Here is a 17,856-nt window from a genome sequence, read left to right as displayed (position 1 = left end):
AAATGTGTGAATTTCAAATTTTGAGAACCAAACTAAACATCTCATGAAGGTAGGGCTCAAGGAAGGATTATTTTTTTTTTGGCTAACAGAATAAGGATGTATTGGCCTGGAGAAGAACAGGATGGATTCTAGGGTGTGGTGCATTAGAGATGAGTAGCCACCAAGGCAAGGGCTGTAGCTTTGACTCTCTAGACAAGGGCTGTAGCTTTGGCCCTCTAGGCAAAGGCTGTAGGTTTGGCTTTCCAGGCGTTTGTGACATGTTTCTGACCTACAATTTCATTGAGTTGTCTCTGGACATCATGCAATGCCAAGGTCATAGCTTAGCATAGCATAACTTGGGGAACACTGAATTACAATAACTGGCTGGCTCACAAAGCATCCAAATACATTCTCACTTTGATAACTGATATTTAATAATTGCTTGAGATAAATCAGAAGAGAAAAGATCAGTGCATAATGATTGTTTGTAAACAGGCAAACTTTGTCTCCTCAGACTCTGGTACCACGGAAACCCTAAGCGCTAGTGGGCCTTCAGGTGGTAAACTAACCTGTTCATCTTTTAATGAGGAAATGACCCTGTTAATGAGGGTCCCTTAGTACCTAAAGCCCACCTATTTAACGCTTAATGTTAATTATTCAGGCTAGGAGTCTCCTTGACACCCCTGTGAAGAGAGAGTGGGGTATTTACATTTCTGTTCCAGTGCCGGCCGTGGAAGCATTCAGACCTCTCTCAGGTCTTGATTTCGAAACAGCGCTCCAGTCAATCGGTTGAATTTGGGTGCAGATCTAAAACTGGCTCTAGGAGGACATTCTGTAAATTTGATTTGGGACGGACAGAAATTGTTTGAGAATGAGTTTAAGGACTATTCTTGCTGTTGCTTTCCGGCTACTATCATATAGCAGGAAGAGAGGTCAATGTTGAATCTTAATCATCATAATCATCCTCATCGTTATTATCGCTGGTGAAGAATAGCTGAAACCTGAGCTATGTCCATGCTTTTTGGAGATCAATGGCAGGTTGGGTTACTACGATGAAACATTTAGCTGCTTGGCATTTTGGCAATTACCATAACCCAAAGCATTTGAGAAGCAGCTTGGGTGTGTGGAACGGGTGTGTGTGTTTATTCCCCTGAGTCTGGCTTGTGCAAAATTCCAGAATTGAATTGAAACTGGCTCTGAAATTCTTGAATTTCACTTGCATTTCAATTGAGGAAGCAGAATTGCAATTCGAATTGTGCACAAGTGTGTTCTCTTAAGCGAATGCTATGTTTTCCTGGTGATATAACTAATCACAGTTAGGTACTGTATGTATGAGTATGAATGATCATCGTGGCTGCCTCCATAAGAGCGGCATAGTATATATTGGTAAGGGAGTTTTTCCTTGCCTCTGTTGCTCTTGGGTGCTCCTTGTTGGTGCCCCCCATCCCAATCCTCCCCCAAATTTCTTATGCAGCCCTTGCCACTTAATCTACTAAACCCCTCTTCTACTGCACATTTTACCCCCCCCATAAATGCACAAATAGGCTGACACCAGACATGATTTCACTGCATTTCTTACATCCAGTAACTATATGCATGTGACAATAAACTTCCTTGTATCCTTGTATCCTTGTATAAACCATGAACGACACACATAGAAAATGGCTCCCAAATGGCTGTTTTTATTGGTCACATTGCAGGATCAAAGCAATGCCATCACATTCTGTAAAGATGGCCCCACCAAATAAGCAATCATGAGGTTAGAGTCCAGCTCATAGATTAATTTGAGTGTGTGTGTGTGTGTGTGTGTGTGTGTGTGTGTGTGTGTGTGTGTGTGTGTGTGTGTGTCTGTTGACTGTAGTGTGTTGAGTGTTTGAAGGGAAGTGTACGTTTCCTGATGATAAACATGACAAATCTCTGCTCAACACCTCCTTTCCTGTTTTAACTACCTGCAAAAACAACAGATGAATCTGGCCGAGATATGACCCAGATCTGTTCTAAGCATGATCTAGATCCAATCTAGATCTGGATGTTCTGCTATCTGATGCAACCCTTCCAGATAATGGCTAATGCTCTCCGTCTATAGTTACTTTCTAGGTCAATGCAGTGGTTGAAACCTCAAAACAAATAAACAACTCTGAACTGTTCAAATCCAGGTTCCACACCACCCTACTAATCTCTAATAAAACATAATTATTAGAATACTTATCATACCCTATGAAACACAGAAACATGAAAACCACCAGTATTATTGTACCGTTCAGTATACCTAGCCTGTATATTAAAGGCACAAGGTCCCTAACTCTTTGGTAGGATCAGACCATTGACTAAACCAGTCAATTTAACTCACTCTCACTCATAAACACACACACACACACACACACACACACACACACAGACACAACACACACACACACACACATTCTTAGTTTCAAGGCGGACATACACTGAATTCTTCATTGATTGTATATTAATTGAATAACATTATAAGCTACTGCAGCAAGTCACTGCCATCACAATGCCATTCTCTCTTGATTTCTTGCAGAGAGATGCGGACACACACACACACACACACACACACACACACACACACACACAGCAGTGCTGCCACTGTATTTAACACTGAATATCTGCTGCCAGCACACTGTAGTGAGATTGCACTGGGTTTCACATTTTCACTGTCTTTCCAAACCTTTAAAAAGGGTGTTCCCTGACAACCACCCTCGCCCCACTCCGACCCCACCCGACTCGACCGTTACGCCTGCAGCTCGGTGGTCACGGTGCCGGAGTGGCCCTCGGCGTGGTCGGCGCGGACGGAGAAGAGCGGGTGGAAGAGGAAGTGGAAGGCGAAGGCCAGGGCGTGGCGCAGGCGGGCGCGCCAGTCCTGCTCCAGCTTGAGCTGCCGGCCGGCGGGCACCGTCGGGTGGGCCACGCCGTCGCAGTTGAGGCAGCGCAGCGCCTTCAGCTCGAACACCGGCCACTTGCTGCCCAGCCGGCCCTCCAGCACCGTGCTGAACTCCAGCAGGCTGCCCGAGCGCAGCGCCAGCAGGACCGCGCGGAACTCGTCGCTCGCCCGCAACACGATGTCCTTGGTGGCGTCGTCCTCGCTGCCCGCACCGCCGTTACTGCTGCCCTCTCCGCCTCCGCGCGGCATCCCCACGGTCACCTCCATCTTGAGGCGGTCGTAGCGCTTGAGGTGGCAGGGGTGCTTGGCGAGGGGCTTGATGCGGCACAGCGGGTCGGGCGGTGGCGAGTCGGCCGGGACGGGGCGCGGGGGCGCCGGCTCCTCGCACGGCGGGTACTCGTCGCCGTAGAAACAGCGCAGCCAGTCAGCCACGGGGCCCGGGAGCATGTTGACCAGTGCCTGTGCGCCGTTCTCCAGGTCGGTGACGCGCACGTAGCGGAAGCGGCCGGTCCAGGTGACCCGGTGGCCTTCCAGGTGGCTGCACAGGACCTGCGTCTGGGCCATGCTGCTGTCACGCCACGCCCTGATAACATACACACACACACACACACACACACAGAGACGCACGATCGCGCACACACACACACACACACACACACACACACACACACACACACACACACACACGCACACGCACACACGCACACACACACACGCGCACACACACACAGACACGCACACATGCACGCAGGCACACACACACACACACACACACACACACAAACACAGATTAAAACAGATTAAAGGCTGAACACACTTAACAGCACTAACAAAACTGAAAGTTGCAGTGCACACTTCAGCAGAAAGGCTATTGATATTTGAGATTCAAATAACAAGTATCACTTGATTCAATCTAAGCCTCCTGTACTTATTTGCATTCTAATAGTGAACTGGTATGAATCATTAAGCGTGGCTCTGACCTGGGTCCGCAGATCTCGCCGTACTGCTGCCAGCTGAGCGTGGAGTTGTAGACCTTCATGCCCTCGCTGCGGAACACATAGAGCCAGCAGAAGAGCACCAGCGCGCTGATCCACACCAGGATGAGCTTGACCAGGCTGCTGCGCCGCAGTGACCGCAGCACGGCCAGCGGCGACATGCTGAAGCGCGTCCACCAGCGCAGCAGCACGGGGCAGGCGAGCACGCACACCGTCACGCACATCTTGGCCACGTCCAGCGACAGGAACCACTGGGCCAGCTGCACGGCGGCGGCCGCCACTATGCCGAGGGCCAGCACGGGCAGCGCGAAGACGAAGAGCAGGTAGCCCACGCAGGTGCGCATCAGGCCAATGGGCGAGGAATGTTCCAGAAGGGTGCCGGCCAGCTCGGCCCACACGAAGCAGAGCAGGTAAGGCAGCAGGACGCAGTAGAACCCGCGGAACCCGCGCAGGGAGACCATGCGGCCGCACACGCTCAGAAGGTACCCGTACAGCAGGCAGGGCACGCCCAGGTTCAGCGTCGCCCAATCGCCCAGCGGCACACTCAACCAGGCCCCGCCCACCAGCCTCCCCAGCCAACCGCCCAGCTGCTTGTCGGTCAGCGTGCACAGGGCGATGGCGGCTTGGGTCAGCAGCGCGTGGCGGGCGGGGGGCTGCGCGACGGGCTGTAGGCTCAAGTAGCTGCTGACCGTGAAGAAGATGGCCACGGCCGCCAGCTCCGCGCACGGCACCCAGGCCCCGTCGGCCAGCGGGAAGGCCAGCACCAGGAAGAAGGCGGAGAGCAGGAAGTAGAGGTGCGGCTCCAGGTGGCTCCAGCTGAAGTTGGACTCGGCCTGCTCCACGTCCAGGCCCGGCTCGAAGCGCGCCAGCAGCGCCGTGAGCGCCCGGAAGTTGTCCCAGCCGCGGCTGTCCTGGAAGACGCGCAGCGTGCAGATGGCCATGGAGGCGAAGGCCAGGTAGAAGACCACCAGCGGCACGGCCAGCAGGAAGAAGTCCAGCGTCAGGTTGGAAATGATGAAGAAGAAGACCAGCGCATTGACGTGGTGCGTGGGGATGAGCGCGCTGAGCCACTGCATGCCCGCGCGCGACGCCCACTCGATCAGCACCTCCTTGATCTCCAGCACCGCATGCAGCGGGAACTTCAACACCTGAGATGGAGCGAGGGAAGAGAGAGAGAGAGAGGGAGATAGGGAGTGAGAGAAAGAGAGGGAAGAGAAGTAGAGAGAGAGAGAGAGTAAAAATGAGGTAGGGAGAGGAGAGAAAGAGAGAGAGTAAAAAGGAGGTAGAGAGAGGGAGAGGAGAGAGAGAGTAACAAGGAGGGAGAGAAGGAGAGAGAGAGAGAAGAAATGAGAGGCTTAAAGCGATGGTTCGGAGTAATTTCACCCTAGGGTCCTTTGCACCATGACCCCGAGCCAAACACCCTCCCAGAACCTTTTTTCCCTTGGTCGAACCCTGGTCAAGTAGCGCTGTCAGAAACTAATGATGTTCTGCAGTCGTGATGGAACCAACTTTTATCTCGTAAATTACCCCACTAATAATGCCCTGAATGGTACAAACGTCGACGTTTCTTCCGTGATTTGGGAAAAGCCCGTAAAAGTCCTGGCAGGAAGCGATTACATCATTGTTTTTTGGTATATCCAGTTTTTCATATTTTTTTTCCGAAGTGTTTATAACTTAGTGTTAACTAATAATTGTTGCAAACTGGACTACGAACAAAATATTAGTGCATTCCTGAATCTACATCCTTATGCATGCTTCCTGCCAGGACTTTTACTGGGCTTTTCCCAAATCCGGAAGAAAAACAGCTGGTATAGTAGCAGATAATCCAGGCAAGTCTTATTTAAATAAACTCCTGGTGCACTTACAAAACTTTCTAATGCCTGGTTATTGGACTAAAGGTCATAGTTGTACTACTGCAGAAGTTTAAAACCATTCAGGGGCATTATTAGTGGGGTAATTTATGAGATAAAAGTTGGTTCCATCCGACTGCAAACGTCGTTAGTTTCTGATAAACCGACCAGGGTTCGACCAAGGAAAAAAGGTTCTGGGAGGGTGTTTGGCTCAGGGTTATGGTGCAAAGGACCCTAGGGTGAAATTACTCCGAACCATCGCTTTAACAAACCTTTATTAAAACAATATTGGGTATTTAAATACTACAAAATAAATAAGAATAATTTTGGAGATGAAAGGAGAGGAGGAGAGAAGGAGGTTACATACAGGCCAACATAAAATGTATTTGTTTTAATACTTTGTTTGGTAACTTTTATTTTTGCTGACATACTCAAGACTCCTTGACGAGGCATCTGCAATCTATTAAATAGTTATAGGAACTGCGGTCAGAGGAACTCAATAGTCCCCAGTTCCATGCTGTCAGAATGCGTGAGAAAAGCATGAAGCGCAAAAAAGAGAAAGAATAGTTTTGAGGAAGAGAGTGGGGAAGGAGGAGGAAATAGTGAGAGAGCGGAATTGACTCTACAGAGGTGATGAGTGTAGGTGTGTGTGTATGTGTGTGTGAGAAAGAAGTGTGTGAGAAAGTGTGTATAGTGTAAGAACTCGGAGTAAATGAGTAAGTGATAATTGTGTATGTGTATGTGTGTGTGTGTGTGTGTGTGTGTGTGTGTGTGTGTGTGTGTGTGTGTGTGTGTGTGTGTGTGAAGAAGGGGGAGGGTGTAAGTAGGGAGGGTGTGTTTCTGTGTGTATGTAAGGCAAATGTGTGTCCATGTTGTTCACACACCATGTAGTTCCGATTAACTTAATTGTGGGCAATTGGTATTTGTATGTGTGTTTATGTTGTGCGTGAGGGAGGCAGTGTGCATGTAAAAAAAAGTGTGTGTGTGTGTGTGTGTGAGAGAGAGAGAGAAGCATGATGCATAGAGACACAGACAGCAGACAGAGCATGAGCATTTCTGTCTGTGTGTGTTGTGTGTGTGTGTGTGTGTGTGTGTGTGTGTGTGTGTGTGTGTGTGTGTGTGTGTGTGTGTGTGTGTGTGTGTGTGAGTACCTTCTGGTGCAGGGGCAGCTCGTCTGGGTTCTTCACCGGCTCTTCGTCATCATCGTCGTCCACTCCTGTGGCACCGTCTAAGGCTGGTGAGGGGGCGACGCCCAGTGCGTAGCGCTTAGTGTTCTCTACAAAGTCCTCCACACGCACACACTGACCAGCTACACATGAACACGCACACACACAAGCACAAACACACACGTTCCCAAATACAGACACACACACACACAGAAAGGCACGCACGCACGCACACACACACACACACACACACACACACACACACACACACACACACACACACACACACACACACACACACACACACACACACACACACACACACAAGCACAAACAAAGTGATTTACTCAAATTACCAGATTTCAAATGAACACATGATAATAAAGATACATTTGTATTGCTCTATTTCAAACAACTTTGAACTAAATTCTCAACTTAAAAAGTAATTTGTTTGATGCATTTGTTCAGACAGAGCTGACTTGCCATTAATCTCACTGCCTGTGTGTTTTTCTGGGAACAGAAGTCAGGACTGAAGGTGTGTGTGTGTGTGTGTTGTGTGTGTTGTTCTGGGAACAGAAGTCAGGACTGAAGGTGTGTGTGTGTGTGTGTTGTTTTGGGAACAGAAGTTAGGACTGAAGGCAGACATTATTACCAATAACAATAACGTCACTCGGACCAATTTAAACCATCTATTTGCAATTTATTATCAACGTCATTTCCTATTATTATCACAGCAAGTGTCGACACACAAACACACACACACATACAGAGCAATACAAATTTGAGTCCATTTGGTGGGTGGGCATGAATAATTTATTGATATCAGCCGCATTCCTGATGACCACAGATACGCATTTATCGGCATCACACTGATGCATCCAATTTCATTTCCATACTTTTTACCCTGTGGGAATCCCATCTAGTCTGTGCTCCAGTAAACCACCACACACACCCACACACACATGCACACACACACACACTCACATTCAGTGGAGATGAGGCCTTCTAGCACTTTCTTCTGTCGTAGAGCGGAAGTGGAGAGAGGCCCCTGGGGAGCGGGGCCATCTAGAGGCAAAGAGAGACATTACATCAAAACACCCGCACTGGCTGTGTGTGTGTGTACACACATTTACATTAACATGTCTACACTGGGTGTGTGTATGTGTACATGAATACATTAACATACCTACACTGGCTGTGTGTCTCTGTGTGTTCACACGTTTACATTAACATACCTACACTGGCTGTGTGTGTGTGTGTGTGTGTGTGTGTGTGTGCATATATGTTTACATTAACATATCTACACTGGCTGTGTGTGTGTGTGTGTACACGTTTACATTAACATATCAACACTGGCTTTGAGTGTGTGTGTGTGTGTGTGTACATGTTTACATTAACATACCTACACTGGCTGTGTGTGTGTGTGTGTGTGTGTGTGTGTGTGTGTGTGTGTGTGTGTGAGTGTACACGTTTAAATTAACATACCTACACTGGCTGTGTGTGTGTGTGTGTGTGAGTGTACATGTTTGCATTAACATACCTACACTGGCTGTGTGTGTGTGTGTGTGTGTGTGTGTGTACATGTTTCAATGCAGTGTGTATCATTCTCTGGTAGCTTAGAGGCAAGACTTTCATTCCTCCTTTTTGAGTTGAGTCTCTGAGTGAGTGTGGGACATGTGTTCCTGTCTGGTGCTGATGCTGTGTGTGTGTATGGTGTGTGTGTGCGTGTGTGTGTGTGTGTGTGTGTGTGTGTGTGTGTGTGTAGGAGTGCCTGTCTCGGTGTTGATGTGCACAGCATTCTCCAGTAACAGTGATGCTGTGTGGTGTGTGGTGTGGTGTGTCTGTGTGTCTGTGTGTGTGTGTATACCTGTCTCAGTGTTAATGTGGTCAGCATTGTCCAGTAGCTCGGTGGCGGTGATGTTGCTCTTCCGCTCTGGGTTCAGTTTCCAGTACATGAGCAGAGCCGCCTTCCTCACACTCCTCTCAAAGCGAGACTCCAGAGCAAGACTGCGCACCTCCTCCCTGTTCTCAGCAGTGATGCCTACACACACACCACACACACACGCACACACACACACACGCACGCACGCACCACACACAACACACACACACAGAGGTGGACAGAGAAGGAGAGGAAGGGGCACATGTGAAGTGTAGGAAGTAATCTTTCCTCCCTCAGGCACAGAGATGGACATGGGTCACATGGGCCACCTGTCCAGGGCCGATGGGCCACAACACAGTCTGCATCATCACTCACCTGCACACAACACAGGCCCAGGTGTGTGTGTGTGTGTGTGTGTGTGTGTGTGTGTGTGTGAGTGCCAACTGACCTGTATGTTTGTGTGAGTACCATTTGACCTCTTTTAAATATTCATTGTTAGCTGAAGAGATTCCTCTTGAAGTTACAGGTTATTTGACCTGACACTGGGTAGTGGACAATACACCGGAGATCAGTGAGTGTGTGTGTGTGTGTGTGTGTGTGAGAGAGAGAGTGTGTGTGAGAGTGTGTGTGAGAGAGAGAGAGAGAGAAACTGTGTGTGTGTGAGACACACGTTTGAGAATACCTGCACATGATGGTCAGCATGATTTGTGTGTGTGTGTGTGTGTGTGTGTGTATGTGTGTGTATGTGTGCATGTTGCATATGAGAGTACAGCAACCTGACTGGACATGTTCATTAGTCCTCGGCCGTGCCCTACATCTGGAGGTGTGAATGTGTATGGTCATGTTAGCTGGTAATTACAGACTCACCCTTTAAAAATGGATGCAGTTTGGCCAAACTACACCACTTCTCACCCTACTGGAAAACTACTCATCACCCAGGCCTGAGTCAAAAGCCCTTTTCCTCTCTGCTTTAAGGGCCACACACACCAGGAACCATATTTAAAGTATAAAGCCAACTGTAACCATAATGATATGAGCATCCACACTGACTGACAATAGGGAAGGTCTCCCCTCATACTGATGGACAAGATTGGATTCTGATCAGCTGTCACCTTTTTATTGTTCTTAAAATCGCTTTGAAAGTGATACCCAACAATAATTCAGGTCGTTATTGTATGCAGTGTGGACCATGTCATTCCTACTGTATTAACTAGAGCGGTACTCATAGTTATAGTTATCACTCCTACTAACTAGAGCAGTACTCATCATTCTTGGTATGTGAACTGCCCTTTAGAATGATGTCATGTTGTCATGGCAATTAACCAGCCAGCACCTCTGATTACAGTACATTCTCAGTCAACACAATGCATGTTCATGCTTAATAATAATAATTCATAAAATTACTGAATTGAACTTCTCACTTCTCTCGTCTACATGCGTACCTGTGTGAGTGTGTGTGTGTGTGTGTGTCTCACCCTTCCCCTCGTTGAGACATCGCTGCAGAAGCTTCACCGCATCTCTTCGCCCATTTTTCACCGCCTGCAGAAGCCACGACACCGCGGTGACGCTGTTCACCTCGTCCTCCTCCTGCTCGGCCAATCGCAGGTAGTATCTCCCCATCTGCCAAGTCACATGACTCAGCCAATTACTGAGCAGTTTATCAAAGATAGGGGCATATAAGACTCACAAAATCAAGGTGATCAATGACTCCAGTACAGGCTGATGGGAGGACTACTGACTAGTATGAGGAGTACCTGACTAGCTCCATGAGACTTGAGACCTGAGGTCTGTTGTGCTTTGGAGAAGCCAAGCAGGAACACACAGAAGCAATGGTACACACAAGACATGCAACGTTATGCATGCCTGTGTGTGTGTGTGTGTGTGTGTGTGTGTGTGTGTGTGTGTGTGTGGTGTTTAGCAGAGGCCCAAAGCTCTAAATGGCCTAAGGCTGACTGGCAGACGACAAGTGGATTAAGCGGGCTTACAGCTCCGCCTGCTGGCTGATAAGGGTTCCTGCACTCAAGTGAAGATAGATAGATAGATAGATAGATACTTTATTGATCCCCAGGGGAAATTCAAGGTCTCAGCAGCAGCATACATACAACACAAACACATTCTTTAACAGCAGAAAGAGTAATTAAAGTATATAATATAACAAACTACATTCCCTGTACAACTTCTGGTTTCTTACCAGGGCATCCAGTAGCACCAGTAGTGTCATGGCTCTACCCTTCCTGTTCATCTCTTTTACTGTACTGAACTCTACTACCTACCTGGACTGGAACCTCATCCGTGTGTGTGTGTGTGTGTGTGTGTGTGTGTGTGTGTGTGTGTGTGTGTGTGTGCCTGTGCCTGTGTGTGTGTGTGTGTGTGTGTGTGTGTGTGTGTGTGCTTGTGTGTGCTTGTGTGTGCTTGTGTGTGCTTGTGTGTGTGTGTAGGGGGGTCCTGGACAGACTGAATAAACTGTATATTCCATACATTCCACCCAAACAGACTTTGTTAGATGTCCTCCATGACAGTTCTGTCTTCACTTCAGGAAACTAAGCTCAACTTTCCCTGGCTCTCTCTCTTTCCTCAGAGATATACCAGTTGGGGGATTAAGCTCTGTAAACACACACACACACACACACACACACCTAATTTAGAAATTATATCACACACTTCCTCACGTGCCCGGCACAAGAACCAACACAGATGGCATCATGCCTGACCAAGGCATGGCAGATAAACACGGCAAACAAACAAATCTGTTAAGGTCAGAGAAATGCCCTGATCACGTTTCATGTGCATGCATTTGTGTGTGGTGTGTGTGTGTAGTGTGTAAGAGTGTGATGAATGTGATTGTCTATGTGCGTCTATAAGAACAGATGTACAGACAACATATAAATGTGTGCGTGTGTGTGTGTGTGGGCCTGTGCGTATACTTAGGAACAAAATTATTCATTCCCCTGGCAAATATTGATTCAATGTTGTTCAATTTTCTATTGACCAATATGTTTGTTCTGACTGAAAATGACACTGCTAGATACCAAAAGGTTGTAAGACAATGTGGTAGAAACATGGAATCAAAAAATCTTTCTCTTTATCTTTTTTATTTACATTTTTATGAAAAATGCCGTGTCCAAAATTATACATACCCCTTTTAAACAATCACTGGAAACCACCACAGCTCTCAAAATGGTTCATATAGTACCTACCAAGCATCTTCATGTCTCCACAATGATTCTAAACTGCTCCTTTTTAACAGCAATCTGGGTTTTGAGGCAGGAACGATTCTTTGCCATCACTCTGGCCTCGTGCTCACTTTTTTGACGGATTGAGGTCTGGACTATGGCTGGGCCACTCTAAAATGTTGATATTGTTCTCTGTTAACCATTTCTTGCCTTGTTTGGCTGTATGTTTTGGATCATTGTGTTTAATGATCAAATGCCCCCTATTGGGGCAGGTCTCTTGGCACACTGCCTCATCTTATTCTCCAGAATCTTAACGTAGCCTCTTGTTTTAGTGTTACTGTTTACTTCGAGAAAAGAGTGGGTATAAATAATTTTGTTCTTAATTGTATGTGCGTGCATGCGTGCTTGTGTGTGTGTGTGTGTGTGTGTGTGTGTGTGTGTGCGTATGTACGTGTGTGTGTGTGTGTGTGTATGCGTGTGTGTGTGTGTGAGTGTGTGTGTGTGTGTGTGTGTGTGTGTGTGTGTGTGCATGTGTGTGTGTGTGTGTGTGTGCGTGCTAACCTCAGTCTGTGCCTTAGCATCTCCTGCTCTGGCTCTCTCCTCCAGCTCTTGTATATTAATATCTCCAGAAACTCCCTCTCCTGAAGAGCAATACAGACAGGACACACCCGCACACACACGCACACGCACACACACACACACACACACGTAAAGGAAACACAAACACTCATTATAAAAACACATACAGATTCACCAGAATAGACAAAACATTGTAAAATATAAACACAGTTCATAAGGGTTCAGTTCAGGAAGTCCTCTTGTCAGTGTGTGTGTGTGTGTGTGTGTGTGTATGTATGTGTGTGTGTGTGTGTATGTATGTAAGTGCACATGATATTTGAACCCCCCCCACGTATGTATCTTATTTATTTATGCTTGTGTTTGCATAAAGATTTGCTCACAAATTTGTGATTGTGTATGCTCCTATGCATGTCCCATGTGAGTGTGTGCGTGTGTGTGTGTGTACGTGTGTGAAAATATCCTCAAGGCAGCTCAAACTCACAGAAGGTCAAACCAGATGAAAGTCATGCAGTCTAAAGATAGAAATGTCTTTTATTGTTGAAGGACAGAATGCTCGTGAGCAAAACCTCAAAACATGTTTTGAGGCCCCGCTTACTCACTGCAAACTGTTGAAAGAGACATATGACACACTGATTAACCTAAAACCTAAATATCACCTTTCATCTGTATGCAGATTGTAGATCGTAGCCTATGCAGATAGGCCTATATTTAGGCTACTGTTTCCTTGAAAAGCCCAAGCCAAGTTATCAATTTCAAGACAGAGAGTACTTTTATATAACGATCAATGAATTCATTAATTAGCCAACAGTATACAACCATTTCAAAAAACACAGCAAATGACGTAAACGCTACTACAGTCCATGTCACCAAGGAAATGCTATATAAGATGAGTTTGGATGGCAATTTTCAATCATTTTACATTTTCTCTGCGACTACAAAAATGATGATATAAAACCAACTTAGTGAGAATATCTTGTGAAATTTAATGTGTCGCACTAACGACTCGCTCGGTGACCAATTGGCCACGCCCACCATAGACAAGGTTCTAAGGGCGGCGGTTCATGTCTGGGACCACAACCATTACACACCAGCAGCAATATGTGGTGTGCGGACTTTATGCCTTTGGGGACCACACACACCCACCGACACCGACACACACACACACACAACCACTCTGCGGCCATTGAGGAGCAAGCCCCCACACCAGATCATGGCAGCAACTCCCGTGGTGATGGAGGCCTGGGGACCCACGTGGTGATGGAGGCCTGGGGACCCACGTGGTGATGGAGGCCTGGTGAAGACTCTCCAGGCCGTCTGGACCAGAAACGTGTTCACCCACCGGACCTTACATAATCTAAACCCTCCAATGTCACTGATGATGAATGTAAAACATCACTTTAAACTATACAGTTGGGCTATGTGCTGTTTTATCTCTGTGGTGTAGTTCAGTAAGTAATTCCAAAAATCTAACTGGAGCTTATTTCTAGGTTTTGTGATTGGTCTGTTTTTCCAGAGAATGGTGCTCGGCGAGCAGGACCCATTACAGTCAAACAGGGCAACAAAATGTATCAATCTTGCCCAATTTGTGTCTTTGTGCTTCGGCTTGTTTGTATACCCTCTGGGTGATAAATGTTGGGAAAAATATAAATAAAAAAAAATAAATTTAAAAAATCTTGCCCAATTATGTTTGATAGGATAGGCCAACATCAATAACCATATAATTCAACAAGATGAGGGCATGTGCCTTAATGATTGAAAGGCAAATCGATATCAGAATTTTCTTGGAGTAGAGATCATCATTTATTTATACCGAACAAACAGCTGCTGATGCTTTAAACTTCTTCAGTTGTCATAGCTGCCTTGCTGGCCTCCCCCACCATTATTCTTCTTGAACGGTCACTCAGTTTGTGGTGACGGCCTGCTCTAGGCAGATTTGCACATTTGCCATTTTCTTTACATTCCTTAATGATGGATTTCACTGGATTTCATGATGGATTTCAACTCCAGGGGATGTTCAGTGACTTGGAAATTGTTTTGTATTCATTCACTTCACCTCACTTACACTTGTCAATAACCTTTTCTTTGAGTTGTTTGGAGTGTTCTTTTGTCTTCATGGTGGATTTATAGCCAGGAATACTAATTGACCAGTGACTGGACCTTCCAGACACAGGTGTCTTTATATTACTATACTATACACATTCACTGCACTCAGGCGATCTCCAGTTCAATAATTGTGAGACTATTAGCACCAAATGGCTAGACCGCTGTTGCATTTTCTATGCAATTTATGCAATCGCTTACTTTACATTATGTATTTTTAACTAATTAACATTACTTAATCCTTAATTTCCTTTCACTTTGACAGTAAAGAGGGGATTTTTGTAAGTTATTGTAAAAAGGCAATTAAATTAGCAAAGATTCCATTTGCTAAAGCAATAAAAGGGGAAATCCAAGGGGGTGAATACTTTTTATAGGCACTGTACTGAATGCACATGCATGTGTGTTTAAGCGTGTGTATGCGTGCGTGCGTGTGTGTGTGTGTGTGTGTATGTTGGGGGTAGATACTTTTAGCTTGCTCTTATCTGTGCTGTGCTGAGCAGAGCGTGACTCAATGCAGCAGCTGACTCTGTGGTGGAAGTCCACTCAAAAACCCACCGCTCTCAGGAATGGCATGAAGGCCGTCAGGAATGGTATATCTAGCCTAGACTCTGTGTCTGTGTGATATGTGTGTACGTGTGTGTGTGTGTCTGGCGGCTCACCTGTAGTGTGCTGCGGAGAAGGCTGTGGAGAGCGAGAGCTGGGCGTGTCGGTCCCTGTTGCCATAGAAACACCGCTGGCAGCGTTGAGCTGTGACCGCCGAGACTGCTGGGAAGGACTGTGCGGGGCGCGGGAGAGGCCAATGTCAAAGTGGGCAGGAGACTGTGGAGGAGTGGGGGGAGCCCCACGTAGTGGACTATCCATTTCTGAAAGGCCAACAGAGAAGCATTCCACAACTAGCATCAGCACACATTCATAAACACAACGACATCATGGAAATGGTAAGGTGTCTTACGGTCAGCTTGTGAACCTGTAGTGTGAAAGAGAAAGAGAGAGAAACATAAAAGAGATAGCCACTCCCAAGCTTATCTCAGTTTACCAAATCCAACACTGAAGGATAGAGCCCATAAAACAGTGTCCTGTGTGTGTGTGTGTGTGTGTGTGTGTGTGTGGCAGGAGACTGTGGAGGAGTGGGGAGCCCCAATGTAGTGGACTATCCATTTCTGAAAGGCCAACAGAGAAGCATTCCACAACTAGCATCAGCACACATTCATAAACACAACGACATCATGGAAATGGTAAGGTGTCTTACGGTCAGCTTGTGAACCTGTAGTGTGAAAGAGAAAGAGAGAGAAACATAAAAGAGATAGCCACTCCCAAGCTTATCTCAGTTTACCAAATCCAACACTGAAGGATAGAGCCCATAAAACAGTGTCCTGTGTGTGTGTGTGTGTGTGTGTGTGTGTAGTCTTGCTGACAGGCAGCAAGGTTACATATTTCGTATTATTCCTGTCATCATCGCTGCCATACTGTGTCAGGCAAACGGCAGTCTGCACTGGAGACTGGCTGGAACGACAGTAGACCTACATGAGTACAGTGAGGTTAGTGGGAACCCGTTAATGTCTGGGAGAAGTCCCTGGCACGCTGACAGCACTGCCGCAAGTAGCCTACGTCTGACGTGCCCTCCTGATCTTCTCGGCGATAATGCGCGGTCGGGGGGATCCACACCATAGTATTCTTATGATTCACACCAAAGATGGATTCTTATGTCATCGAAGACAGTACGGTGCGCATCCTGGTCATGAGTTAGACTACAGTAAGCTATTTACAACAATAACCAAAAGATCATGTGGAACCATGACTGCTTGACTTCTTACATTAAGTTTACGTAAAGGAAACAAGAAACTAATCCAGGGGGATTTTAGTTGTCCTGTTCTAGGTCTATTATTATCTTGACCGTGACTGACTGACCGACTGACTGACCGTAACGCAGGATCAAAACGAAAGTGTGGCGAACGACAACACAACAAAGCACTATCTATACAATTAACAACACAAATTCTCTATAGGTCTTGGACTATCTCTGCAAAACAAATACATGTGGAACACAGTGTGCTGAACTGGGGAACTCTCAACTCTCCAACAGCATCGAATGGAAACGGAGGACCGACACGACTCTCCAGATACTCACTAGGTAGTATTTAGGCTCGAGGATAGATTTTCTTCTGAACCGCTAGAATGGGCTTGTTTCTTGTTTCTCCTTCATCCCGTAACCATTTTCCGTGAAGGTGTTGCAGGGAACATTTCGGGACTGTGAAAGTGAATTCGCTCTCACAGATGTCCGGCCAGCTGTTGGTCGAGCAGCCAAACAATCCCGCCCATTTCCTCAGATAATACTCCCATTGGGCGACAGTTATGGCAGTTAAAAGGTCCGCAAACATAATTGGCTGTCATTACAGGAAGTTGGAGTTCTTTTAGTGCACAAATCAAGTCCGTACAAGTCGATGACAGCATACTCGCTAACGCTGCGGCGCGGAGAGGTAGACAAGCATGCGCATAAAAGTTGTTTGAATTGTAAATTCATTTCCATGCCACATGACACCTCATGACCTTATGCCACAAGACTCCTCAGTGGTAGGCCTATATTGAATTGAGCACATAGGCATTTAAACACAATGGGCTAGGCCTACTATTAGTAGTGTGAATTTCCCCTTGGGGATCAATAAAGGATCTGTAAAAACAGTATCTGTAAAGTAAGACTGTAAAAACAGTGGCAACATAGGCATTAAAGTATGAGATTTGTCAAATGCATATTTTACCTGTATGCATCTGCACTGTTCTGTAATGCCAACAACAGCCTTGACGTAAGTGTGTCCTAATAGGTCTATTCTGCAGCTATACTCTGTTAAGAACGCTAACCAGCTCCAAAGTCTGTCGGCGAAGGCCCATTGAGAAATATTCTTTCCTAGGCGAGAGGAGTTCTGAACTTTGCCACAAATCTTAGCCCTCACCAACAGAGTGACATTTTGCCCCTGCCAGTGAAAGCTTATCAACTGCATCTATATTAGAAACTGACAGATCTGGTGAGCTATCAGGACAGGGGGGGCAATGGGGTGAGCTATCAGGGCAGGGGGGCTAATGGGGTAAGCTATCAGGGCAATGCCATCATCTGAGCATCATTTCCTGAATGCTTGGGTGGGACAGACTCGCTACCTTGCAGTCCTGAAGAACATACACTGTATGTGCTACAGCTTTGCATATGTAGACCACATTTTGTTCACTTGTTTAGA

General features: G+C 46.6%; 1 protein-coding gene across 2 annotated transcripts; it reads right to left on the bottom strand.

The window, feature by feature from the left end:
- Positions 1-1,645: 1,645 nt before the first annotated feature.
- Positions 1,646-16,915, bottom strand: wfs1b (Wolfram syndrome 1b (wolframin)). Of its 2 annotated transcripts, none has more exons than XM_048263526.1 (9): positions 16,758-16,915; positions 15,289-15,501; positions 12,512-12,591; positions 10,253-10,397; positions 8,763-8,936; positions 7,880-7,960; positions 6,881-7,038; positions 3,865-5,027; positions 1,646-3,467 (listed from the first exon to the last, which is right to left on the bottom strand). In XM_048263526.1, exons 2-9 carry the CDS (start codon positions 15,488-15,490, stop codon positions 2,735-2,737), a joined length of 2,736 nt encoding a protein of 911 aa, XP_048119483.1. In that variant the 5' UTR covers positions 15,491-15,501; positions 16,758-16,915; the 3' UTR covers positions 1,646-2,734. The 2 variants fall into 2 exon arrangements, with proteins under 2 accessions (XP_048119483.1, XP_048119482.1); XM_048263525.1 differs by having other exon boundaries at positions 15,289-15,492.
- Positions 16,916-17,856: the final 941 nt, after the last annotated feature.

Source organism: Alosa alosa, chromosome 14 (assembly GCF_017589495.1).
Source record: "Alosa alosa isolate M-15738 ecotype Scorff River chromosome 14, AALO_Geno_1.1, whole genome shotgun sequence".
In the NCBI taxonomy this organism is placed as follows: domain Eukaryota; kingdom Metazoa; phylum Chordata; class Actinopteri; order Clupeiformes; family Clupeidae; genus Alosa; species Alosa alosa.
Note: the sequence above shows the minus strand (reverse complement) of the source record. Positions and strands in the feature narration are given on the sequence as shown.